We start from the raw sequence: 27,993 nt of genomic DNA on the forward strand, positions 1-27,993 counted from the left end.
GGCCCAGTCATATTGAAATAACATCTTTAAAATATCTGTCTGCAGGGCAGCAACAAAAGAGCAGGGAGAACATTTGAAAGCTTTCTTTCTTTTTTTCTTTTTTTTTTACGGAAATAGAAGGCTCTAAATGCAAGGAGCGAGAGATAAATGTGCTTACTCCTCAACAGTTGTATGAGGCTCATCGGCTGAGCATTCAGGCACCTGACTCAGTGGTGCTTCAGGAGCTGACGTCACAGAAGCTTCCACTGATGGCTGGGGTTCCTGAAGTGTATACAGGTGAGCTGGTGGTGTCATGTGGAAGAGCATGGCAGGACCCGATGTTGGCTGCACAAATGGTTCAAAAGAAGGTTGCACAGCAGGACTAGCAGTTGGCTGTACAACAGGCTCTCCACCTGACTGCGCAGGATCTTGTACAGGTGACTGTGGGCACGGTTGCACAGCTGATGCAGCAACAGTTGGTTCGGGGCATTTAAATGACTGAGCAGCTGGCTCTCCACTTGAATGAGAGGCAGCCTGTGATGATGGCTGCATGGTTGTTTGTGCAGTTGATTCTGTAAATGGCTGCACAGTTGAGGAAGCAAACGATGGCCCATGGATTCGTCTTAATCGGATATCTTCCTCTTCTGCAAGCTTTTTCCAGTCTTTGGGGGGTGCAATCCCTCGGCGTTGACATACAGCAACCATCTCACGCATGTAATTCTTAGTAGGCTGTCGCGGCATAACAAACTTGCGAGGGACATCCTCAGGATGATGAGGTATAGGCCTTCGTATGCTACAGGCAACTGGCTGTGGTGCTCTAGGTTGGACTAGTGGTGCAAATGGCATGCCCTTCATTTGCTCAGCTTGGTCAATCGTCGGAGCATGAGCACAGTCCTGGTCCAGTGCCTGAGCATGATTGATTACTTGTGAATCGGATGCAATGGTCTGGTCACCAGGCTGAGCACGGTCACATGACTCAGCTTGGTCAGATGGCTGAGAACTGTGAGCTGTCACAATGAGATGGGCTGGTTGAGGCATGAGGCCTCCTTGCAGGTACTGGTTGGCTAGAAAAGGGTAGTGGGATGGGTGTTCTGCAGCTGTTGGTCGTTGCGCTGTGGTATCACTGTCACTGTTCACTGATGAAGGTTCATTTGGAATGCCATCATCTTCTTGTAGGACTGTAGAAAATGTCTCACCTTCCATAAGCTGCGCCATTATTCGCTAGAGGAAGACAGCAAGGGTAACAATGCATGATTTAGTAAAAAAAAGTGCTGGTTAAGTGCAAACAAATTTCAATACAGGCGTTCAATACATGCTTACATGCAAACTAGACAACCAATAGACGTGCACAAATGAGATTATGCAGGTAATTTCTGCTGTAAAAAATAGCACACAATAGAGGCGCACTGATGGTGTGGGGGGAAGTGTATCCCCCACCTTCTCTTTCTTGCAGCGAGGGTCAGATGTGCATTCCATATTGATGGATGTGCTTTACTAACTTTCACTACACTACAGCTGTGCAATGTGGTGAAGGGACGCAAGAATTTTAGCAAGTACAAACAATGTGTCATTACAATAAAGTTTGGCAGTGCCACCAGGTCACAAAATAGGCAAATGGTTCCAACTTTGTTATGCCACTTCCCCCTTGGGTGCCTTAGAGATCCTGCCCTCAGATGCTCTCCTGAGCATCTGAGATCCTGCCCTCAGGCCTCCATTTGTCAGCATTAAATTTCTGTATAGTAAATGATTTCACTGCAATACATATCTGTACTGCAGTGAACTTAGTCACACGGCCACTTTCGAGTGCAATCAAGCTTGATTTGCATCAATATTCTTCACCGTGATTGGATCCCTCCCCTGCTTGCGCAAAGGAGCCAATCGCAAGACTAAGAACCTCCATCCCAATCAGGCTCGATCTGAATTGTAAGTGCACTGTGCAACACATGTATTACTAAAGGACATTCACCATTATGGAATGCATAATGCACCTTTGCACCCCCACTCGCCCCCAAACCTGACGGATGAGATTATTGCGACAGTCTGCACTGAGGCCAGAGATAAAACAACACGTTCAATGAATCATTGCAGCCTGTTAACCACACCCGACCCATCTGCACTTACATGTGCGCTTATATAGGGGTAGGGCTGGGTCAATCTACCCCATGCAATGGGCTGGCTCCATCCTGCCTACGCCACTGTATGCCAGCATTGATGGGAAGTGGTAGGATATGCCGGTAGTGCTACTCAAGCAGCGTTGGTACTCATTAATGGCACAATCAGTCTAAGGCATTTTGTACCTCGCAAGGAGAGCACAGAACTCTGGGCGCCCACTCACAAACACACACACAAAAGCATCATTACAAAGGCACGCACATGCACCACCAAGCAATTATGGGCACCACGGCTTATGGACGCTAGATTCAACTACAGGTGGGAAGTCCAACTACATCCAACTACAGGTGGCAAGTGGGAAGTCCAGTCAGGCCGTGCTCTTACTATACTCTGTTCTTGCGTAACTTGACAAACGGGGAAGGCTGAGAGCGCTGTGGGCCAATAGTATTGTGGTAGAACGCCATGCGACTTCTCTCAGTGTATCACTCTGGCCGCTGCTGTGGCAAGCAGAAATGGAAGCTGTTGTCTGCTCAAAAAAATAAAAATAGAAAAGCCACAGTGCAGACATGTTAGACGCCTGTCTAAGTGGCGTATGCACTGCGTGTGCCCGAGTATTTGGCAACCCGACCTCCTTGTCTGTGTGTGCCCAACCATGGCCAGACTGGACTGTATGTGGAGCGCCCAGTCCAGTCCTGCCATGGCCCAGCTTGTTTCCAAATCAAAAAGCCAGGTGGCGCCACATGTACGTTGGAAAAACAAAACCTGTGAGTAATGAGATCGACAAAAATTGTTTTGAAAAAAAAAAAACATTCACATTAGGAGAGAGGAAAAAAAAAAAACGGACAGAAAGACCATGAACTATGTAAGTGGATGGCTCTCTCCAGTGTGGAGTGCAGACGTCCTGCAGCCTTCACTGTGTGCCAAGTTAGGGTGAAACAGGGTACATAAAGGAGGTCACAAGGAAGGCATTGGTGTGGATAGGCACGCACTGGAATATACGCGGCGACGCTTCGCTGTGAGCGGCTAGAGCAGATTGCCTGTTAATGAAATGACTTCACTGTAGTGAACTATTAGCATATGTCTCCAATGCCGCATTTTCGCGTGAAACATGCAGAACATCCCAATATAAGAAGCGTAAACTATCATTCAACAAGGGACTGGCACTCAGTAACACTCAAGTTTTTTAATTGGCGTTTTCTCTGCATGTTCGGCTTGCATTCAGCATACTGTTGGCATTGATGTTACGCAATCCAACTAATGTAGCACTTCCTGTTAATCTTATACTAGTTTATAAAAAAACCAGTGTTTCTCCATAATGAAATTAAAGTTTCAAGTTGTGCACTATACTTCACCACTTCTAAGAAAGGCTAGATCTGCTTAGAGCTAGCTCCAACCTCCTCATGCTCCTCACTGCTTCTACGCATACATATACACTTTTTTTTATTCCCATACGAAACGCAACACATTTACTAAATTCAGTCAGGCAAGTTTCGCCAATGTGAAAGACCACTCATTAGCAGGATTTAACTACTGCTTCATGAGCACTTTTTTGCAGTAACTGTAAAAACACAGCACTTAATTACAGAGCTGTGTTTGCATGGTTTTTTGAATGATAGTGATAGTTAATGTGTTTTAGAAAATATTGGCCACTACCGCCCGTCAAGAAAACTCTTCACAAAGGGCGATTTGCAAAGTAAGATAATTTCTCTTATCTTACTTTGCAAATCGCCCTTTGTGAAGAGTTTTCTTGACGGGCGGTAGTGGCCAATATTTTCTAAAACACATTAACTATCACTATCATGCAAAAAACCATGCAAACACAGCTCTGTAATTAAGTGCTGTGTTTTTACAGTTACTGCAAAAAAGTGCTCATGAAGCAGTAGTTAAATCCTGCTAATGAGTGGTCTTTCACATTGGCGAAACTTGCCTGACTGAATTTAGTAAATGTGTTGCGTTTCGTATGGGAATAAAAAAAAGTGTATATGTATGCGTAGAAGCAGTGAGGAGCATGAGGAGGTTGGAGCTAGCTCTAAGCAGATCTAGCCTTTCTTAGAAGTTCTTAAGTTCTTAAGGTTCGTTGTGTAACATTAATGGTACATTCTACTGGTCGCTATCGACCAGTCTGAAGTGCTCTTGCGGCGTGGTTTACATTCTCCTGGTTGAAACTGAGCATTCAGAACACATTTGCTTGGTTCATTTATAGTGCTGCACTCCAACTTTTATCTGGGAGCATGACTGAGATCAAACATCACGTGGCTACTCCGATTCCTCTGCAAGCAGCTATAGTGTGTTCAGAAGGGACATGCTTTCATTGGCTTTAACCTCGAGAGATCTCCGCATCACTGCAAGAGTCGGAGCACGGTAGGAACCAGTCCAAGTGTGGTGAGTATGTGAGTGGTTCGTGGGAGTATGTGAGTGGTTCAGATTTTTTTTTTTCTACTGCTGAGTGACCTTCATGACTTATAGCCTATATACTTAGACATATAATATGTATATAAGAGATTATGCGCCACATCATTCATGTTTCACTGTAACAAGAATTGTGTTAAATATCACATCTCAACAAGGAGTCACTAGAGGAGCACTGCGTTCACGTCTTATAGCACTACTTGGTTTGTTTAAAACGACGCCAAATGCTTTTTGTGAAGTGCTTGAAACAATAAGCGGCAACGAAATCTAATTGTGGCAAACATAGGGTGCGACGATAACACGGCATGTGAATTCAATGAAAATCATTACAGCGTAAAGACTATACACTGTCAAGAAATGCATACCAGTATTTACAACTGCGCTGATACCATGGAACGATCTTCAGAGGATATGTATGGTGTATGCATACATGTAAACCCGGAGTGCTATTCTGTCAAATTCCGCCATGCTGTCAAATTTGGTAATGGCAGTATTTGACAATGTCCAGAATACCTTGTCCACAGTGGTATGCTAAGTGGCTAGCAGAGGGCGCGAGCTGCCATCCACATTACATATGGTTATGTCAGTGTACACCAGGTGGCGACTCCAGTCGATCTCACGGCCAGTGCAAGGATGTTACGTACAGGGACATGCATATTTCGCTTAATCTCAGCAAAAACATTTTGCGCTAACGCAGCTGCACTGCTTTTGCTCAAATTTTTCATTTTATGGTCAAAATTGTTAAATGTAACACTTAGCAAAGTTACTTGCCTGGTTCTTAATCAAAGGGGCCCTGAAACACTTCTAGATGAGGCTCCTGTGAACATGTGAGCCAAATATTGTTGCATGCATGTCGAAGGCAAGTTATAATCTCGTGTCAAAAACCATAAAATTACTTGCGCTCCCCTTCGCAATTACGTCAGCAGTTACGAAGCAAGCCTCAGCAAGTGGCCCAACAGGTATTCGGGTATTTTGTGGTCACGAGAACATTCTCAGCAATAGCATGATTGCCAATTTTGTGTTAAATAAAAGAAAACTGCACGTCTGCAATCTTGAAAAGACCAAAACGATATCTAATCTTTGCACTTCCGGTCAACACATGACGGCTGCCCATAGCTAGGGTGGCTAGAACTATGTTCAGTGGTAGCTAAAATTATGCGTGGCCTCCAAGGTCACACAGGCGGGCTCCACAGTGTGATGCCACAGCCCAAGTGCTCTCGCAGCTCAGACTACCGTGTTAGCCATGTGCTCTGATGGGTGATAAAGCTCCAGCGCGTGGCGAAGCGAGGCCGCCCGAGAGCCTGTGTCCAATCAAGAAAGTGCCACACACTGTGCAACGTGTTTTTTAAACTAAAATTTTCGGAGACGAGTATTATACAATGTGCATCTTATAAGTTAACTTTACTCTAATGAAGGTAAGATGCTTCATGGCTGCCCTAATAATAATCAGCCTATACAATGTTCACTTGACGTGAAAAACAATTTCATTTTCGCACACACAAGATGGTGTGAGATCTTTTTCTCAGGTTGCCTAATGAGTAGTGCGTAGGAGATGAGCGCATAAGAATCAGTGAAGTACGGCATTTCAGGACGGAAATATGCGCATGCGAACCCGTGAACATGCAAAGTGTGTACCTTTGTATATACAAAAATATGCATATTATACGAAGGCACATCTTATATATCAAAGTTTACGCACAAATAGCTTTTTTCGTTGTTGTTGTTGGCAGGAGGGGGGATATGCGTATTATACAAGGGTGCGATTATACACCAGAAAATCGGGTGGTGTTGTAAACAGAAAAAAGATGGGTGCGGCCTTGACCCCTTGCCATTATCCTGCGCAGCTTTCAGAGCACTAGTCACTTTCAGAGACAAAAGAAGAAAGCTGCAAATTGATGCGATAATTACCTCTATCTCCACTTATATTGAAGGATTCTAAAAAAAGATTGCGGCAGGAGATTTGTGAGGTGACATCCATCAACAGTTAAGTCATGCTATGATCAGTAACAAAATGAGTTTCAGGGCCCATTTAAGAGAAATGTGCGAAGCTGCATTCGTCTGCATCACTCGCATGTACCCCCTAACGATCAATGCAAACCAATCTCGAAGAGGCCATGCTTTCTTGTATTGTAGATAACGGAAGTGACATAGCCGCCATGTTTTAAACATCACATACTGCGAAGGGCGCCAACCAAGGCATATTGAAAATTTTGTCTCAACAAAACCAGGCAAGTAACAATGCAAAGTGTTACGTTGAATGATCTAGACCAAAAAATTTGATATTTCTGCAAAATTTGAGCAAGAACAGAGCAGTGGTAAGCATAAAACCTTTTTTGCTTGAAGTTTTTTAGCTTGTAATATGCATAGAATAAAGCACAAATGCTTGCCTGCATAAAAACAGTTGCACCCTTTGGGGTGTATATTTGCCACCCAAGAATAATCATAATCTGTCTTGCTTGAGTTTCCTTTCTTGAAAACGCTGAGCTCGCTACCTTCCTGTCGCGAATGCTCTGTCATGCTGATAACGTGCATGCTGTTCGTGACTTGGAAGTACCGGGCTCGCAGCGTTAAAGAAAGGAAATGCGGGTAAGACTTATTATGTGGCAAATAAACACCCCTTTCTTGACATATCTGCGCTCACTACTTTCCTGTCAATAATGCTATGTCACGCTTACAATGCAAGTATAATTTGTGACCTGCCAGTGTTGCACCACCTTTGCGGCGATGGGGGCTTTCTATCTGTGTCACCTTCTACGAAGCGATCTCGGCTACTGATTCGCGCGGACATATGCAGAAACGCAGGAGCCTGTGTCGTCGCATCTGTCTCATCATAATCTGTCTTGCTTGAGTTTCCTTTCTTGAAAATGCTGAGCTCGCCATTTTCCTGTCGCAAATGCTCTGTCATGCTGATAACGCGTATGCCATTCGTGACTTGGAAGTACCGGGCTCGCAGCATTAAAGAAAGGAAATGTGGATAAGACAGATGACGATTATTGTTGCGTGGCAAGATACAACCCAAAGGGTGTAATTTTTTGTACAGGGTCTCGTCCACTCTTACACTCTTAAACAAATGTACACCCTTTGGGTTGTATCTTGCCAAACAAGTATATATGCATGATTGAACAATCCCTCTCTAAATTTTTGCGAGATTTATGGCAGGTGTCAGTCATTTTCTGAAGTCAATTAACCATATTCATTATAGTATCAAGGGATGCGCGAAATGGCATGCTAGGCTCATCACATCATGACCCCAATCATGAAAAGCGTGCCTGATGGATTTCTCCGGGTGCATTGCACCAATACCTGTGGCAGTAAAATAAGATGGCCTTAGTATAACAAAGAGCGCACAAATAAAATAACCTTGTTCTTTTACCTTCATCACTTAGAAGAAAAAAAAAAGCGAAATCGCTTATGCGCTGAAGAGCTTGTTTTTTTTTTTCATACATATTGACTAACAGGCTGTTCACAAGCTGTAGACAAAACCAGCCGCTCCGCGTCACGTGGCTGTATGGCTTTCAGCTGTATCTCTTGCTTCCCCGTTTGTGGGGTGCATTCCTCAGTGGCATTTGTCGCCTCTGGCTGTGCTTGCACCTGGCTGTCCTTTTCCTGCCTCCACTCTTGTCCTATACGTCCCCTTACTTAGCGCAGTGCCGTTGCGGTGACTCGAAGACAGTCATAGTGTTTTCTCCCCTTACTTCTACTTCCCACCCCAACCTTGTGCGGCCACATTGAGGCCAGTCTGTGAGTGAATGAGTGTGTGACCTCTAATCAATACCCCTGTTCTCTACCCGATCCCTCATCCCACCTCAGAAGAAACATTAAATAATAATTGCTGATCTCCTACCCCGCCCCCTCTCTGCGGCGGTGATCCACTAAGATGGCGCATCACTGGAGTGCCAGCTCGATAGCAGCGTGCAGAACCTCCTCCGTTCGGCACTGCATGTTCTGTATGCTGCCTGTTGTTGAGATAAGGCAGCAGCTGCGCTCAATGATCGCATCACCAAGAAGCGTAATTATCAGCCAACTTTTTTTCTTTTTTTAGCTAAATTATGGCAATAAATGCAGAGTCGACTTATCCATTCCAAGCGGTGGACCTTTCTCGGACCAGCCTGGCCCTATCTGCCGGTAGCTCCGCGGCATGCAGCTGCTGTCAATTGTTGAAGATGCAGCAGCGAGACGCAGCAACAGCGAGCAAAGTGACCTTCGGTCGGTCTATCGCTTCAACACAAGAGTGGCGAGAACATTGCGCGCACAAAGGTATGAGCCGGCTGCAGATCCTTTTCAAGAGATATGGAGCAGTCGTGCAGCCGTAAGTACGCACTTGTTGGCGGAGTCAAAAACGGCCCCCTCCCCGCCTCCCCTCCCTCCCGCATTGCCTACTCGCTTTCCTCCATATATACTCGAGAGCGAGCCGTGATCGTCAGTTCCCCTTGCGCCTCGTTGCGAAATGCGCAGTAGCTGCTGGAGCACAGTGCTGCCACCCCCCCCCTTCCATCCCCCCACGACCTATTGCATGACGGAACACAGCGCATCTGCTGTCCGCTTTCTTTTGTTCGCGCGCACACCAGATTGACTCCCGATCTTCGGCTTCCCTCGCGGGCTTTCACTCTCATACAGCATACAACACGTGCTGACGGTGTTATCGCCTTTGAACTTTGTACAGAACTTCACGGTGACGCCGTATGCGAAAATGCATTTGGAGTGCCCGTATAATTGCTATCGCAATAGGGGCACATACTTTCTGATTCGCCCTTGTATCTTGAAACATAGGTGCTTAAGATGACTAAAAAATATGACATATGTGCACTGCTACAGTGTTCTTGGAAGTAAACGCGCAGACCATTAGAACTTTCGCATTTACATTTTACCACGTGCAATCACGTCGCCATAAGTGATTGAACAACCACACACAAATAAAATCAACATGCTAAATTACCTGAATTGGCATTAATAGCTGTCAGGCAATAGGACTAAGACGTCTCCCGATGATGTGGGTGACTGGGCCAAGGTAGGGTGCCTCCATGCACACGAGGAGGTCATCAAGGCCCCCTAGGCCAAGATTCGTTTGTTCTACCGTCCCCACAGCAAGGAATGATCGTGCACATACACGGGAGCGCTAATATGTTCGCACATTCTCGCACTTAAATGGAGCAGAGCGCAGGCTGGAATGACACAATACTTGGCGACTGCAGCGATTCCCCAGATGTGAAGATTCAAAGGGATGTCCCAACACTCCCCCTCTTTAAAATTTGTGTGTGCCGCGCCAGCATACGGCACTCATGAAGTCCTTCTTCCCAGCTGTTACTGTTAGCTCTGGAATGACAATGTTTAATCGTTATTGAAAAAAACGTGCCAGCACATAGAAAAAGTTCATCATCCATCTCAAAGAGCAATAATTGCGGCCTTCGTTCACCACAATCATTTCGACTTTGTTGCTGCTTTAAATTTTAGGCACATTACAAAAAGCATTTTGTATCGTTTTGTACTGACGTAGTCACAGCGAGACATGAGGGCAGCGCCTTAACGAATCGTTGTTGCGATGTGTTAGTCATTCCACAGTCTCTTGAGACAACCAAACATAAGATGCCGTGAAGATCATTTAGCAGTAGAAAAATTATTCTTAAGTGCTCATATCTTATCATGCGATACACTTGATCTTAACCATTTGTTGCACGCTGTCCACCAAAGTGGACAAATTTTGGAGATTTTTTTAGTAAGTTTAGTGCTTTCGAGAAGTTCTTGGGCATAGTGTAAACTGCAGTGGATAACAGAAGTTTGCTATAGCTCCCTTAGAGGGTGCTACCAACCAGCGTTTCTCCACAACTCAGCTTCAAAGATAGTGAATTGATGTTCCAGTGGATAAATCGCACGTCACCACACTTATACATATAACTGCCTACACAGGATAAAGAACCATTGGGAGGCAAAGCCCCTAAATACTGTGGCTGAGTGAAGCCAAGTTCTTTCTGTAGAACATGTTTTTAAGCATGAAATGCTTTCAGCTCCCGTTGTCGGTGACCTTCGAGTGACCTTGAGCCAAAAGCCAAAGCCGTTATCCGGGCACTCAAGAGAGAATGTTCGGGCAAGTTATGAAAACAAAACGCGATCATATGCGCAACCAGTCAAAGTTACAGAAATGCGGTCTCTGGCATCCAACCCTTTCTACAGGACCGCACCACATATGCTAGTTACTGCCCAAACAAGTTACAAAAAATATTGCTTCAGAGTTCTTCCTAATGTTTGTTCACAATATCACCGAAGCTGTAACTTCTAGTATGCTGAAATTTTATTTGTCATTTCCAATAGCGACATTCAAAAGGCAGGTACAGGGCACCATACACTTCATTGTCATCTTTTGGTGCTGAGCGCTGAATGCCAGCGGTGTGAGAGTTCCACGGTGAGAGTTTTGCATCCCCTTGAGAGATGGCACCACGCTGCACTGCACCTCCCGCCCACCATTTCACACCACCGGCCAAGGTGGCTTGGGGGTTGTGGTGTTGTGCTGCTAAGCAAAAATTCACTAAATCAAATCCCGGCCGCAGCGGCCGCATTTCGATGGAGGCAAAATGCAGACGCCCGTGCCCCATGCACTGGGGGCACACTGAAGATCCCCTGGTGGTCAAAATTAATTCGGAGTTCCCCACTATGGCGTGCCTTATAATCAGATTGTGTTTTTGGCACACGAAACCCCAGAATTCAATTCACTGTTCTTCTAGATGGCCAGTGCATGCATTCCATCTCCCTGGCCAGCCGGTTTTCTTCTAGCTGGGCAACATCCATATGGACTAGTGCACAGTATGGCGGTGGGCGCTGTGCAGTGCGGTGAAGTCCGGTGTGCCATTGCGAACAGGCATTACACCCACTTTAAGTTGTGTCTAGTATCATCTTTAACCAATCTGCTTTGCCAGTTGCCATTTCATGCCTGCATCTACTCTCGATTACGGAAGAGCCAGCAATTTTTTTTAAATCTCCACTTCAGTGGACACCATGCTTGACAGTTACAACAGATGCGTGGGAGCTTTCTCTATGCAGTGTAGTCCTAGGTCTTCTCACTTACAATTCGATTGGTTCTTATATTTTGCCTCATATCTCCTTTAATAATACTTTGTTCATTGTATTATCCAGTGAGCTAGTAGGAAGAAACAATTTAATGAGTTACCAGCAGCTCATGCCGCAGCAGAATGAAGACCCCCCGTCAAAGCAAGTTTAGCTGCCACCATCTGCATTTCGACCATGTCAATTATTTGTCCCATCAGAGATAACGTACCGCACAAATATGTAAAATTTCGGTTGACAAGTGCAAAGTGACATATACAATTGCACAAAATGCAAAACATCAGGGGCATAGCCAAGGGGGGTGAGAGGGGGGGCACTGGGGATGTAAGCCCCTCTTCCTTCCATCCCTAGAATGTCTGTATCAGGGTATATGGCATAGCAACACATGACAACACTTGCTTGCGCATCCAGCACCTCCCCGGCCAAGTGCAGGCCCCCCCCTCACCCAGAAATCAGTTCCTTGCTACGCAACAGCAAGGTATACTTGCATATTACCGACAAAAGTGACTGTGTCTTTTCGTATTCCATTACGCAAAGTAACTTTCACTGAATCCATACTTTTGTATTCAAGCTACCATTTCTCAAAGGGGCCCCGAACCATGCCTCAGGCTTGGTGAAATAACAGACTGCAGGTAGCATATGCCGCTGTGAATATCTCAGCCAAGTTTTGCTGTCGTACGCAGTGCGTGGAGCTCGCAAGCAGAGCGCAAAGTCACCTTTCTCTCAAATGCTCTCTTTTCAAACAGAAGTCTGCTCTTCACTCTCTTCTGGATGCTTTATTTTGTAATAAAGCGAACTGCCACATGCGGCTGCTATTGGTAGCTGCAGTCGGCTACGCAGTGTACATACCATGGACGCTGCAGGATGTCACCACGGGTTCACTCACCAAACGCACTGTGGCTCACTCAGGACAACTGCTTTTGGCTTGCATTTAGCGTGTCGTAGGCACCTAAATCGGAACTTGTGGAGTCTATGTTAACATCCAAAATGGAATTTATACTGAGTGCCACGGTGAGACTTACAAGGCGGAGCTTTGTGGGCATGTCCCACCCCGCCGTAGCTTTTGCAGTGCAAGGCATTGAAGAAGGAACGGGTGCACAGCGGAGGCTATGTGACTGCCAATAACTTCACCTCTGCGGAATACACCGAAATATTTTTTGCAGCAAAGTATTTATGAAATAGCTTATTTTCATTTCAAACGCCTTTCTCCACTTTGATAAAAAGTTGTTTAGGGCCCCTCTAATGTGGCGACAGGAACTTCACCTGCTGGAGCAAAAGAAAACTATCGGCACCTACACTCTCACTGGAGCTGATGCGCACGTTTTCCACTGCAGTGGACATTCTGTATCTTGCAAAATAAACATTGGAAGGCACGAAAAAAATTTTACTTGGCTTTTTTGGAAGAAAATTGAAAGCAACCACAGTCTGCATGAGTAATTTTTCTTCCTGCAACAAAGGGTTAAGCACATAATTTCATGACTGTCGCTTAGTAGTTACATCACCGGCCTTAGCTGTGCCTGAGGTGTTTTTATAAAGGTAACCAATTTACGTCACAAGTGAATTGTGGCACTTTTGGTACTTTGATTCTCTGCTACAAGAGGAAAATAAAATTGGGCTATTTCATGAGGACCATATGTTACAAAGCAGTCGAAAAATGCAGGTCATTATAAGACTCAGCTTTCGGTGGTTGTTATAGTTCTTGCTTGATGGCTGTGGTAATATTTTGCTTAACAAAAAAAAAAAACATTTTTATCCTTAAAATAACTTGAACTTTTCTGCATTACTAACATACATTTGATGAAATGGTAAAGCAAAGGCAAATTTGCGTTAAAATGCTACGATTTTTTTTATTGTGACAAAAATAACTGCGTGTGAAGCAACATGGCAATACTGATAATGCATTGTCATTCACAGTGACAAAGCTTGTTCAACTGAACTTAACTGTTTTTGGTATTTCACAGAGAAGTGAAATAGAAAAAAAGAAAAAGCGGATGTGTGTGCACAGAAGCGGCGCAGTGCAGTGCAAACTACGTTCCTTCTTTAATATCAATGTACAATAATACAGGCTTCTTTATAACTAGAGCAAAATTAGCTGTAAATGATGCATTGGTTCAGTTGTGCAACAGAAATTCCAACAGAGAGAACAGAACTCAAACTGAATACGAACAAAAATCTTCAAGGAAGTGCCATAAATCAGACTTTTTGACATTACCTGTTTCCTGTTGAATGACAGTTTGCACTTTTCACATATATGGGACTGTTCTGCACAATTTGTGCAAAAATATGGCATTGGAGAGCAATATATTATCAGTTCACTGCAGTCTGCACACTTCGTTAGTTTGTGAGTACACTTTGTGTGCGGTCAGTGAAGACAACCAGCTACAATGGCAGTAGCTCTGGAGGCTCTTGTGTCGAAGTGGACCGCCGCGCTGTGCAGCTCCAACCTTAAGACGCAAGAGTGGGCTGTCCAGCAGGCCCGAGAGGCAGCGATGAGGCAATGCCTCGAAGTCCCCTCGTGGGAGACCTGAGCCCGGGTCGTTAAACTTTGCTGGATTTAAAATAAAATTGTTTTCATCCATCCAATGCTGAAACAACAGTGCTGAAACGTCTTCCAAATGCCGAGACAAGTCAATGATGTTGCACGTCACCGAAATCAATCGCCAAAACTCGACGTAAGATTGTTCATGACGAGGGCCTATACTGACAAGTATATTGATAGGTGCCACATTTGTGATTCACCTCTTCCACAAACTTCAACTTCCACAAACTTCAAAATTAAATTAAGGTGCATTCGAAGCAACATTTGGTATTGACACTTTACAGATCATACCCATGAGCTCTCAGCAATGCAAACAGTCAGCTACTTCAAGTAAGAATTTTTGTGTCAGTACCCCTTTAATGAACAACTTGCATCCAGAAGGCCTGCTACAGCTATGATTCTGAACCTCCAAGTATGCCACTGCCACTATGTCTGCTGACTAAACATCACAGGTGAGCTGCTTGGACTAGTGCTACTGGTTGCTCACTCAACTCACAGGAAGACCAAGAGTCTATCTGCAGCTGAATATAACAAGTTGAGTGCAAATTTTAGCAATCCAAAATGTTGCAATCTTCAAAGCCACAGGCCAATAGATTAGTACACAAATACAAGCAAATTTAGCATCTGTGATGAAGGAACTGTGCCTTCGTGTACACTGACGGTTTTCTAACAATTATGCCTCGCTTTGTTACAGTAGGTGCACTTACCTTGTAACGCAAGGTTGGCAGAGCAAGACCTTTTTCGACCAACAGATCAGAAACGTAAGCTTCAGGATGACAGCTTGTAATGCAGAGACTGACAGAGTGCAGAGGCCCCCGACGCTGCATTTTACCAAAATGGAAATTTACTATCGGCTTAATCAGCAAGAAATGCATCTTCAATGGTCTAGATAAATTGGCACTACCTTATATAGCACTGTATGTCAACCTACCTCACTAGCTACGGTAAGTATAAATGAAGATCTTGAAAAAAAAAAAAAAGTTGGCACTATTCTGACAGCCTCTTACAGGAATGCTGTGCTGTAGATTAACTGGATGATGGTAAGTGAGAGTAGCATATGTGCTATATGTGAAGCATTTCTCTCAAGCGTTTATGCAGGAAATGTAAATGAGGGCCATAATTATGTCTGTTGGTTAAAACTTTTGCACAATGAATTTAATATACCAAATTGAATATCCCATTGCGCTGGTTGTGAAAATAGCCTAGCCGCAATTTGAAATTCAAAACATAATTTCACTGCTTTTTAAATAACCTGAAGTGATGAGAGAACAGGAAGCACAAAACGGAGAAGTGATAACACTCAACAAAACCAGGATTGGAACAAACCAGGAAGCATGTGCAGATAAAATCTGTTTACAGCGCAAACACATGCAACCACAAAGTATATAAGGGACAGGACTTTGTGGTTGCATGTGTTTGCGCTGTAAACAGTTTTTATGTCAAGTATGCACCAACTCACCCAGAAAGAAGTTTTAATGTGCAGATAACACAGCATAAATCACGCCAGCCATTTTCTAGACATGGCATCTCTACACGCTGAGTACAAATGTGTAGAAAGAATTACCATTTTGACAGGAGTACAACAAAATCTGCAATATTACTATCACTGTCGCTTTCCACAAGGCTTCCTATCAATGCAATGTGATCAACTTGCTATTAGCTAAGTTTTTCTATACAATGTGCAGCAAAGCAAGGAATCTACAGGTGGATTTACCTTGGCTTATGGCCTATAAGTAACCTCATGATTACATAAGTGTTAAAATGGCTACTGTTGGTATGCAGATACACTTGAATGTGACATTCTATGCTATCAAACGGTCATACCTGTTAGCTGTCAAGAGCTCAATTTCACGGCCAATGTTAGTGGACTAATGTGGAGTGTGCTATGACACTCCACAGATTAACTTTTAGAGTGCAGCTCTTAGGCGCTCATTCTTGCAGGAAGCAGCAGTGGTGTCAGCAGTGTAACCTAGCAAACAAGCCCAGCAAAAGATGAAGAGCAGATGCGGAGCAGGACATGAAAGACGTGAGCCGCGAACGACAGAGACTAGGTTGGGTGTTTTTGCTTGGTGTCAGTATGCTGTTGTATGCAGCGGGTGACCTCCTTTCATTGTTTTTCACAATGTCTCGCACCAGGCATAATTTTTCAAGTGCCTGGACAGGTGCTTTTTAAGTCAGCTAGACATGAAATAGTTGTTCTCATATCTGGCATTCCAGTGCAGTCGAACCCGCTTATAACAATAAGAGATTTAACACTACATCAGATATAACAATGAGCAGCCAATGCACCTTAACTTTTGCATGCGTTTTAGGGTAAATTAAACAGCTTACTACATTGCACTCGTGCAGCATTACCGGTTACAGCCAAAGAAATACCTTGTTAGAAAAAAAGCAAGAAAGAGACAAAAATGCGAGCTGCTTTTTCACACCCATCTTCATCACACCAGCACCTCGGCAGCTAATTGGCCCATTGACACCTTTGAGTCCCAAAGGCGGCACAAAGGCATACTGCACAACACTTCATAGCATTGCTTCCAAAAAAAAAAAAAAAGTGAGCCACTTTGCCAAACCCACCTTTGTGCATGGCACTTGCAAAGTGCAAAGTGCATGGCACGTGCAAGGTGTGCCATGCACTTTGCATGGCACACCTTCATTGTATCACAGGCCTCGCAGGACTCGCACGCCGCTCTCCCATCTCTCTTCCACCCTCTTGCCGACAAAGAAGGGGTGAAAGGGGGACAGGCGAGGAAGGCATGCTATGCAGGGTGCGAGGCAGGCACAAAGGAGGGTGTGGCAAAACAGCTGGCATTTTCCTTTTTCTTCTTTTCCTGGATTTCGTGTTCCTTTTCTTTTCAGTGCAGACACCCACTAGCCAGATTTGCCTTGGCCATTAATAGAGAGTTTTAGAATAGGGGCCCCAAACGTTTTGGGGCACCAAAGAATTAGCGTCGAAGCCATTGCGCATGCGCGAGACGCAAACTGCGTTTGGGTTTTGCGTTGGGAACGCTATTTCACCGATTTAGCGGGAGCTCAAATAGCGTTCCCAAAAGCTTTGCGTCAACAAACATGGCGGCACCCATCGAAGCGACGGCTCTAATTTAGCACCAAACAGGGATCGATTCGCGGTAACGCGTGAAGTTCGCAAGCTAGGAGAAGTGACTGCAGTTATTGCTTTCTCTCAACTAACGTGTTTTATGAAGATTGATTCATTAGACGCCGCTGATTCCGAATTTGAGTGTGGATTTTATGGCTCGTAGGCCTAACACAGCTAAGCTTGGCTGGTAAAGGCACGTAAAGTTGGTTTTGTTGCTCAAAAGTAAGTACAACTAATTGTTTGCTGCTTGAAGAATAACCTCTAAATTGTAATTAAACACGAATACACGCAAGTCAAATTTACTATTCATATCATAAAATGGTATATTTTATTTAATTATTTCTAATAGCTTTTCTTTGACGCCGTAGTGGCGCTGTCAGCGTAAGACACTATCCGCAAACGTAAAACCCTATTCCAAAACTCTTCACTCCTGCGTGCCCCAACGATAACACCCGCAAAGCTCTTTGGGGCCCCAAAATATTGGGGGCCCTATTCTAAAACTCTCTAATGTGGCATGGGAACATTGTAGTAAGTGGTCTATGTTACCATAGAACACACACAACAGTTCACAATGTTGCGGCTGCTCATTGTTATACCCTAGTATTGTTATAACTAAGAGCGTTATAAGTGGGTTCGACCGTACTTCATTGACTAATTCAAATGTCCGAGTGTTTGTCCCCTCTGCCTTTTTCATGCAAACCGATTATAACACTAGGGTTTTTATGGCCCTTGAATATTGTTATAAGTGGTTCGACTGTAGCGAGCTTTCACATGGAGTACACACTCTCTAAGCTTGGAAAGCTCACCAAAGATTGAAAAAATATTAACCTACTCTAGAAGTGCACCCTTTTTATAATTTTGAAGATGCAAGAAATGCAGCAAAAGTAAGCTTTCAATCAAGAGAATGAATTGCCGCCTGAAAGGGCTAATGCCGCATGTCCACACCCATGCTTACACACTTTATAATTGGCACTGTCATGCAATTTCGAGTTAGAGGCATAGTGAAAACTGACTATCACATTGTTTATCTCAGAAAGCATTTGCGTGGAATTCTCACTACAATATTCCTGCACATGCACCTATTTTTTGCAAGATGCACGAGGACTGATCGAATCTCGTCTAGCGATCAAACAATTGCTGCAAGTTTCTCATTCGCTTTGCTTTTCTTACAGGTGCAGACATCCGCGTTTGCATGCAGGCGCTCACATGGTATGCCTTACTTTTACTATTGGCCACACAACCCTAGGGCCATATTCTCTATTTCATTCTTGAATGCTTCTTGAAGGCTTGAATGCTGCAGCACTACTGTCTTTGCTGGGCCGGCTCCTCAGCATGACACATGATGAGAATTGAAAATTAAATGCAACGTTACAAAGTACGCGCCCTAGTTGTGTCACACTTACTCAAAATATAAATAGAAGTGAGAATTTTATTAGATCTAAAAATATTAATTCTAGTTGCTTTTGTTGCTTTAATGTTGCCTAAAATTTTTTCTTAAAAGAAGTTGCTCTGAAAACAAATCTATTTTTAAAAATGTGACTGTGGCGATGCACTTCTAAAAAAAGAAGAAAGGACATTCAAAGGGTTAAAGGGACACTAAAGGCAAATACTAAGCTGACATGGACTGCTAAAATACTATACCAAAGACCTCGCAACACTTATTTGGTGTCAAGAAAAGACGACGTTTATGAGAAAATCACATTAGAAGGGTATGCATACCTTTAGCACAATTCAAATTGCCCGCCCCTGAGCAGGGAGTGGCGGCGTTGTTTACACCATCGCCACCCTTTATTTCCATCTGTGAGTAAAACAGCACCCGACAGACGGTGCTAAGGTTTGCTGCACAAAAGGCAAACGCGCGGCCATGGAGAAACCAAGCCAAGACAGAGCGTTGGATTCGGCGTGGCATGGACTGCTTAATTTCGTGACATTACGTGGACGTGGCATTCTCTGCTACTCGCAGTATATGCAAGTTTTGAGAGCCAGCAAAACCATTGCAGCACAATGCGAGAACGAAACTACTTAAACGTGAAAGAGCGGGCGGCACAGAGAGGAGAAAATGAAACCTCTTGACTGCCCGTGTTGTTGCCAAGGGCAACATCAATGAGTTTTTTTTCTAAAAATCAAATAGAACTGGAGAAGTAGCATTTTCTTTCCTCTTATAATGCAATATAGTTGTGTTTTTATAACAAGTGGTGGAGTACTAGTGACAGAAATGAGGAGTGCCTTCATCATCAGGCTATTACTTAAATGTCCCAGCGGAGTCTCTAATCGTGTCCTGCATTTACCTCAATTTTTAAATTACTAAAGCTTTGATTGCGATAATATTGGTGCCTTAGATGTTCTAAAGAACTAATTTATCACTTTAGCTTGACTTAAAATTTCCCTTTAGTGTCCCTTTAATATGTAGGCCATTGATTGCTATTCAGAATGTTCAACAAAGCAAAAGTGACCTGTTATTTGCTCCCAACAAATTCAAAAAGTAGTAGTGTCTATGCCTAACCTAACCGAACATAAAACATTCAGGAGTGTTCAAAGTGCACACACTATCGTACACAAGCATGAAAACTCACAATAAACATTTCAGGTATATCTAACCTTCAACACATTGCACACCACGGTTTTGTCATCACTGACGAGCTGGATAAATGCAGATTTTGCGTCAAGAGTCCAGCCTTCCTGAAATTGAAAAGAAAGGAGAGAGAGGAAAACATTTATAGTAGTTGCCAAGGAAAATGACGCAACTAAGTTTACAAATGTAATGTGCACTCTTAAGCAAAATTACACCTTTTTGCCACACAACAATAATCGTCATCTGTCGTGTCCGCATTTCCTTTTTTTAACGCAGCTAGCCCGGTACTTTCCAGTAACGAATGGCATGCGCATTATCAGCATGACATAGCATTACCGACAGGAAAGTAGCAGGCGCGGCGCTTTCAAGAAAGGAAACGCAAGCAAGGCAGATGACGATTATCGTTGTGTGGCAGAGATACACCCCAAAGGGTGCAACTTTGCCTAAGAGTGTAGCTAAGATACTGAATGTAGAAAAAGAAAGAAAAAATCATAAAATGAATGAATGAAGTATTTCTGGGTTTTACATGCCACAACCTCTATCTGATTATGAGGCACACCATAGTGGAGGACAGCAGATTAATTTCGACCACCTGAGTTCTTCAATGTGTACCCAATGGACAGTACACAAGCGTTTTTACATTTCGCACCATCGAATTGCGGCCACCACGGCCAGGATTTTATCTCGCAACCTCATGCTTAGCAGTATAATGCCAAAGCAACTAAGCAATGATGGCTGGTCACAAAATGATGTTAGTCAAGAAACATATATGCACTCATTATATTACGAATATTGGTAACATAGACAGTAGTGGGAATGGCCAAGAGCATTTTGGAGCACATTTCATAGCAGTCAACAATGATGATTGTGAATGGTTATCAGCCAGACACTACTAATGCACATCAATCGTTCCGGAGTACCAGCTCACATCACTGCAAATATTTTCCCGGAACGTAATCAATTTACGTGCCACTTACGAATTAATTACACCTATCACACAGTCTCATTGAGTTAACCTGCACAGTAAGAACAAAAAATACCACCCATCAACCAAGTGGTAAAGTAAGCCACAAAAAGGCACAAAGAACTTGCAGCAATGCAGTCACATAGTACGTAGGACGGCTCTTCAAGTAATTTTACATTAGGCCTCAAGTCGGATCTAGCCAGTAATATGGCCAAGCTACAAATATGCGGCATTACGAGCACACACAGAAAAATGCAACACAGCAGAACAGCTAATAACATCCAAGGGGGTAGGTTTGAGCAGTGTCCTTTTATACTTTTAAGTGTTGAAGGACCCTGTTTTCAGTTTGCTGAGTGCGATGACACAGCCGTCGACGCCTCTCCCAGCACAGACGAACAACTCATCCATATTATATCATCGGCTAGTGGCTCTCTTCGACTCCCACCCCTCTCCTTCTTCAGCGATGCTGATAATCTTCAGCTTCTGCTATGCTGTAAAGGACGGCCGTTGAGCGCTACTCATCATCATCTGAATTCTAGTTAGCCAGAGCCTCGCGCAATATCGCTATTCCCATGTGCACTTCGCTAACTATTGAACGGAAAATGGTGACCCCTACAGAGAAGGAGAATGGGTGACCACGAAAGAGGGGAGGAGAGAGCTTCAACACACAAGGGTGGGGAGAAGGTGGGTTCCCTAGGAGCTAACAAAACTTTGAATGGTGGAGAACTCTGCCTTGATGTGTGGCTTACTGGCAGCATGCACCGTGCTCTCATGAGGCCCAACCTAAAGGCGAAATTCACATATAATCCACATCCCGACTTTACAGTTAAATTTTCTGAATGTTTGGTGCGGATATGTGCAAAAACACGCTAGATTTCTAATGGTGGACCTTGAACATGCGCCAGTACTGGGTTAGATTAATCCAGTAACCCTTTAGTTTTATCTAGTTTTATAAATAGCAGGAGACTCGACAGCACTCTTCGCATAGGGTGATGGCGACTGCCACTTGGTGTTGCCCATAACTCCTTTTCAAAGTGGCCTCAGAGATTGTGCGGCATGGCTCGTCTTGGAGTAGCCTTGGAGGAGTTTCTCTTATTTTTAGCATGGATGTAGCTGCTTTAACGAAATGTAACAGATTGGAGCAATTGTAACAGCATTCCCACCACTGCATAGACAACACCAAACGCCTTGAAAGGTACAGTCTAGCCTTACCATGAACACTGGGATTTGGTTTAAAAGGACGTCTTGTTGGGCCAGTTGGTCACAATTCATCTTGGCTACTAGGCGTGAAAACACACACGACACAAGGAAGGAGACGGGACAGAGCGCCACTTACAACTTTTTTTCTTTTTTGGAGGCACACCACACACTTATATACCTGTCTTAGACGCAAGGACACAATCACATCAAGATTGATATGGAAGCGCACTGGTTAAATATTTCTTTTCAGCCATATATAAAGATATTGACGGGTCGCTGACGCACATGCTTCCTTTCTTTCCGATAAAGAAAGCTTCAATCACTTCCCGAGCTTTTTGATCTTTACTTTTTGCCAGAATTCACGCCCCTGCAAAACATGGCTCACAAGAGCGTGACGGGCAGGACTTAATGTGCTTGGGAATGTTTGGCCCTTCTTTATCTTGTTCTACATTTCTCTCATGTTCCCTAATTCGGTCGTTAACGCAGTGCCCCGTTTGCCCTATGTAGGAGCGCCCGCATGAGAGGGAGATTTCGTACACAACGCCTTCGTTGCACTTCATGACAGTCGCGCGTGCTTGGTTCCGCATCCATTTTTATCGTCTCGTATTTTTTCGATACGAGAACAAAGGCTTCCTAGCTTTCGGGGGGCTGAAAACACAAGCGGCACCCCATGCCTGCTAGCAACCTTCTTTAGATTGTGGGCCATCTTGTGTACATAGGGCACCACCACAGGCCTCACCACCTCATCTCGACGGGGATCTTCCCCAGCTCTCACAGCCACACTCTTCATTTTTTGTAGCAGGCTTTCAGCGACTGCCATCACAATCGAGTCAGGGAATCCAGCTGAGGACAGCCTGGTCAATTGGGTCTGGAAGCTAAGCTGCATCTTGTGAGGGCACGATTTTCCGAGGGCGGATGGCAGGCAAAGTGAAGCCATCCCCTGTTTTATTAATTTCGAATGGGCGGAGTCGTATGGCAGAAGTCCTTTCTTTGCACGAGGTGCATATGCCCAACAAACGCGATCCGCACAAAACTCAATATTTATATCTAGAAACTGTAGGTGGTTCCCCTCAGGCACTTCAATTGTGAATTGCAAGCCATTTCCATGTTGTCGGAATATGGATAAAATATCATGCACATTCTCTTCGAAGTTCAAACTTCCGTCCTTACTAAAAAATATCAAAAAATCATCCACGTATCTAAAAACTTTTAAGACGTGCCTAGCCGGTAAAACCTGATGTAAAACTTGATTCATTTGCGAGAGAAAAATATTACACAATACTGGCGCCACACAGGATCTATACAAATGCCGGCTTCCTGCAGGAAGAACTGCTGGTCAAATGTTATAAAAGTCGATTGCAAGTAAAACTCTAAAAGGGTTAAAAAATCAGCAATGGAAATTCCCCCATTGTTCTGAAAGGAAATGGGTTCGTTTTCTTCTGTACGCTCTCGGACGGCAGTAAACAGGGCCTTGTGAGGGATAGAGTAGAATAAATCCACCACATCGACGGAAAAGGCACGCCCAACATCCAGTTGTAAGTGGCGCTCTGTCCTGTCTCCTTCCTTGTGTCGTGTGTGTTTTCGCGCCTAGTAGCCAAGATGAACTGGGATTTGGAATAAAAATTAAAGCACACTTATGGCACTGCGCACAACTTCCTGCATGGACTTTCAAAACACAGAAGTATTTTCATTGAATATGCACCAAATAAAGCTTCTACATCCAGTAACTTCGGGCACTCATGCTTGCAGAAATTCACATTAAGCATTTCATTCATTCTTGGTTCAAAATTACAAGATTACATTTTAAATTTATCCTTAAGGTGTCTTGGAATGAGATCCTGGACATTTCAGAATTCTTTTTTATAGATGATGTCGAAGTGATATGTACAGTCAGCCACAAAAGTTCACGAGACATGAGATTTGAGAAGCTGAATTTCCAAGACACCTTGGCATATACCGTATTAGCACACTTCCTCTGAGCGCCGATTGTACCATGCAGTTATATTACTGGCCAAATATGCAAAAAAATAACTTCGTGCCTATTCTACGGCGCACATCAAGTAACGAAACCCAAGTTGACATGCGCTGGATGAAACAACTTTATGGAACATACACCCGCACACAGATGAATCTTAGTGGCTAGTCACTATCAGAACATCTCCTTTTTGCTGTCTACTGACCACAGATAGTCATCTTCAGTTTCATCTGATGCATTAGAAATGTCCCACGTTCAGCAAACTGGAACATGGAGACCGCATACCAAGGCATAAAAAAACAATGTCTGTTCGATGGCAGTGTGGCTAGCTACCTTGCATGGAGCGTTTCTTTTCATTATTTGAATAATAAGAAGCGGTTTCATTTTTGATTTTGAGTAGAATTAGTTATGAATGCAACATGCATGCAAATTTAAATGCACATGTTATTAAAAGAAAGGTGTGCATTAGAATCATGCAAATATGGTAACCGTAACAGGTAAATTCAAAGTTGAAGTGTGCAGTTGCCTTTGCAATGTACAGAGTGATCCATTAAATTAGAAGCACTATGCCCAGAGCAGAAATTCACATTTGCCCAGGTCCTGGAAACATTTTGGCCGACTGTGCATCATTGTCTGACTGTTCAATACGAGTTAACAATTTGTTTCACAATATGACTTTATTTCAATACTTTATTTGATAATGTGCAGTTGCAATCAGTTGATGATTTTGAAGTACTGGGCATGTAGGCATACACAAACTGATCTTTAACTTGTCTTGTGCAAACAAGAATAATAATTTGTACTCACTTCTTGCTTATGTTGCAAAGTAACTCATTTTATGCTTATATGCAGAGGACAGCTAATATTTGTGCCTTTTTCGGAACATATGAGAGAAGCTACTAAACTTAGTCTTTTACATCATACGAGAACATTTACAGGATGCTGATTTTCATCAACAAATGGCAAGAGAAAATATCTTCATATTTGACTAGCTGATCGAAGAGCTTTCAGTATATCGGACATTTCATTTAACTTGAACCAAACTCCCAAAAAAAACTCACTTTGGGAGGACGAATTTCTAAAAAGAAAAAATTTCCCCCTTGAGCAGTTAAACATAATTGACTTCTCCTAAGCTTCCTCTGGCTTTATTGTATGTTACTGAGTAAAGATATATATAAAAGAGAGAAAACTAACAGAGAACAAAGAAAGATAACTAGCATAATCACTGCCTGTGGCTGTACTATATTTACAGTAGCCAACCAACTAGTAGAAAGAGAGAACTGTAAAAATGTCCATATAGTTGTACAGTCTCAAAATTTTTAGAAAACCCAGCAAAATCAACTTTGTTCACAAGTGGACTTCCTAGCTTCTGGATGGTTAACCACAGATATTGATACTATACTAAAGCGACTATATAATAGCAACAATTTGTGTGCAGGTGTGTGCAAGCGGGCATCACCGATTACTTCTGTCAGTGATGGATGTCCTGTACAGTCATTGACCTATTTTCCGGAACCCCTATTTTTCGGACATGCCAGATAATTTGGACGCCTTCACGGCACTACCTTGTACCCCATGAATAGGGCTCCATGTTTTCGGAGTTTCTTTTTCTCGAAATTCGGAGGGTGTGTTTCGGAGTTTATTTTATGGCGGAAATTCAGCGTTTATCGGAGTTTTCAATTTTGCATTACTCTCAATACTCGGAAAATTTTAGATGAAATGATATCTGAACACGAAAACATCAGAACCCACGAAGCATATTTTAGTTGTCTGGAAGGTTTGAATGCACAAACACGTACAAATACTTGAATAAAGAACACCTATGTTTGTGCATATTACAACCTTAAAGCTTGTTGTAATAGACACAAGCATACTTTGAGGTTGCTGTCACTGATGGAAGATGGGGCTTCTGCAGGTGGATGTGGCGTTGCAATTGTAGATGGTCCGCAATTCTCAAGGCACCCTTGTCGTTGGCAATGCTAACTGTCACATGACAAAACTTGCTAACAATGACTCCTTCAGATGACGTTGAATCTTCAAAATCACTAAACTCCTTTATGTAGTCACTGGAAAGCTTTTGTTTCCTTCACATTTTGCTTGCCCAAAATTCACATGCTACAGAAATTTGTCACGTGAGCATGCCATGCTTTCCACCAGCAGGCTTTCTGCACTCAATTCAGTTCCCTGGCGCTTGAGTGCCGCCAGGGAACCGTATATCAAGATGTCGTCTCGCGCTCCCCGGGGCGACAAGCCCTGTGTTAAATGTGCGATGGGTGCAGTCTACAAGATACTGTTGACGTGTGGTAAAGTTTATATCGGCCAAACCGGGAGATGTATCCTAGCCGCTTAGAACATACACTTTATCGAAAGGCTTTCGATAAAGAACAGAACAGGGTCATATTGGCGGTTAAAATCGGAGTTTATTGGATAAATCCGAATTGTCCAAAATTTTACTGGCAAGCGTTTATCGGATTTTTTCGGATTTCTCCGAAAACACAGAGCCCTACCCATAGAGTTAATGTATAAGAACGTCTGAAATTTTGGACGCAAAAAACCTTCACTGTCCGGTCGTTGCCATGACCACAGGTATGAAACTGAATTAATCGAAACCACCACCACAATCCTGCACTTGGATTATCTCGCCGCCTTGAGCCGGCACTCTCGCACGCAATCCACTGGCAGCCATAGCCACACCGCAGCAACTACTTCGACATTCGCTACCAAGCTTCTTGCTATTCGCTGCCATGTTTTTCATTGAAACAATTCACCACTGTTCGCAATGGCGCCAACTCCACCTTCCTAATCCTGGCCAATGGCTTCAAAGCGCGAAAAGCATGGCGCGCTATATGTCAGTTCCCGAAAGTCAGCTTTGCCCCAAAAACGCAGTGTTGCACGGTTAAGCATACCAAAAGTTAAAAGGGGCAATTGCCACGGGACATGGTATGTTTCCTTTAATAATACATGCATGCAGCCACCAGCTCCTATTACAGTACGAGCACCGATATGCCTAATAAGTGTACTGGCAGGCCTTTAGAGCTATTTCGGACGTGCCTTTTTTTTTCCCATTTCGGATGTGCCATTTTAAGGACACTTTCGCAGACCCTAGGGAGTCGGAAAAATCGGACGTTAACTGTAATCTGTAAATATGTGTGAATAAATCTTCTGAAACTTCCTACTCATGTGCTAGCTCATTGCACATGTGCCACTGCAGTTAAGTATTCCATTCAATTAGCTTCCTTTAATTTGAACTTCTTTTATTTCGAACTAATTTTCAGGCCCCTTTGAGTTCGAATTATCGAGATTCGACTGTACAACAATCAATTCTGTCTCTCGCTTACTGCTCCCCACTAGTCTTCCCGTGCAAGACGGTGGTTGAATGTCACCAGGGTTCTTGCAACACAAAATGGGCAAACCCTGCACTTCTCTCCTACTCATGCATCAATTCATATTCCCAGCTGGCCTATGCAACACACAGCTTTCGCTACACATACTGCACATAGTTTTTCATGTCACATTTTTTAACTAAGTAGTCCACACTTACAACAGAAATTTATGCTGTAGACAGGCATTCTGTCGAGAGAATGAGTCCTTCGCAATATCTGCAAGACAGCTACGCAGCAAAAGCTCCTTTATCACAGCAGATTCTGTTACGCATAGCGGCCATATTGTGCCCAATAATGACACATTACTAAACGCAGTTTTCTACAGTATAATAAAGTGCATTACCACGCCAGTCATGGCAACCCTGCACTTCAGCTCAGTGTTATGCCCAGCCTGATCATCTGCTAGTCTCTCTGCATGCTGTTGCACTGCGTGTCAGACAGCACAAATGCTGGTTGATACAGCAGCCCGGTTGAGCCCTGGTACCCCCACAAAACACAAAACATATTGGCACTTCAGGACAAAAAAAAAAAAATCTAAACATGCAGTTAGTAAACAGTCCTCTCGTTCCAATAAAAACCAAACCCTCCTTCAAGGCTCCTCTCTTTCTACCCCTGAGCACACACCCCTGGGCTTGTTACACTAATAAAAACTGTCTGTAATAACAGAGTGGTTTTTTTTTTTTTTTCAACTAGGCTGCACTACATGACGA

At 43.6% G+C, this 27,993-nt stretch overlaps 1 protein-coding gene across 5 annotated transcripts in view; it reads right to left on the reverse strand.

The window, feature by feature from the left end:
• LOC139047613 (uncharacterized) overlaps nt 1-27,993 on the reverse strand; it is a 213,060-nt gene that overhangs the window by 43,637 nt on the left and 141,430 nt on the right. For all 5 annotated transcript variants that reach the window (XM_070521470.1, XM_070521472.1, XM_070521475.1 and 2 more), the window contains 3 exons: nt 19,788-19,868; nt 14,803-14,916; nt 158-1,200 (listed from right to left, as the gene is read on the reverse strand). In XM_070521470.1, the coding sequence (XP_070377571.1) occupies nt 158-1,200; nt 14,803-14,916; nt 19,788-19,868 (1,238 nt within the window). The remainder of the gene's footprint in view (nt 1-157; nt 1,201-14,802; nt 14,917-19,787; nt 19,869-27,993) is intronic.

Source organism: Dermacentor albipictus, chromosome 1 (assembly GCF_038994185.2).
Source record: "Dermacentor albipictus isolate Rhodes 1998 colony chromosome 1, USDA_Dalb.pri_finalv2, whole genome shotgun sequence".
In the NCBI taxonomy this organism is placed as follows: domain Eukaryota; kingdom Metazoa; phylum Arthropoda; class Arachnida; order Ixodida; family Ixodidae; genus Dermacentor; species Dermacentor albipictus.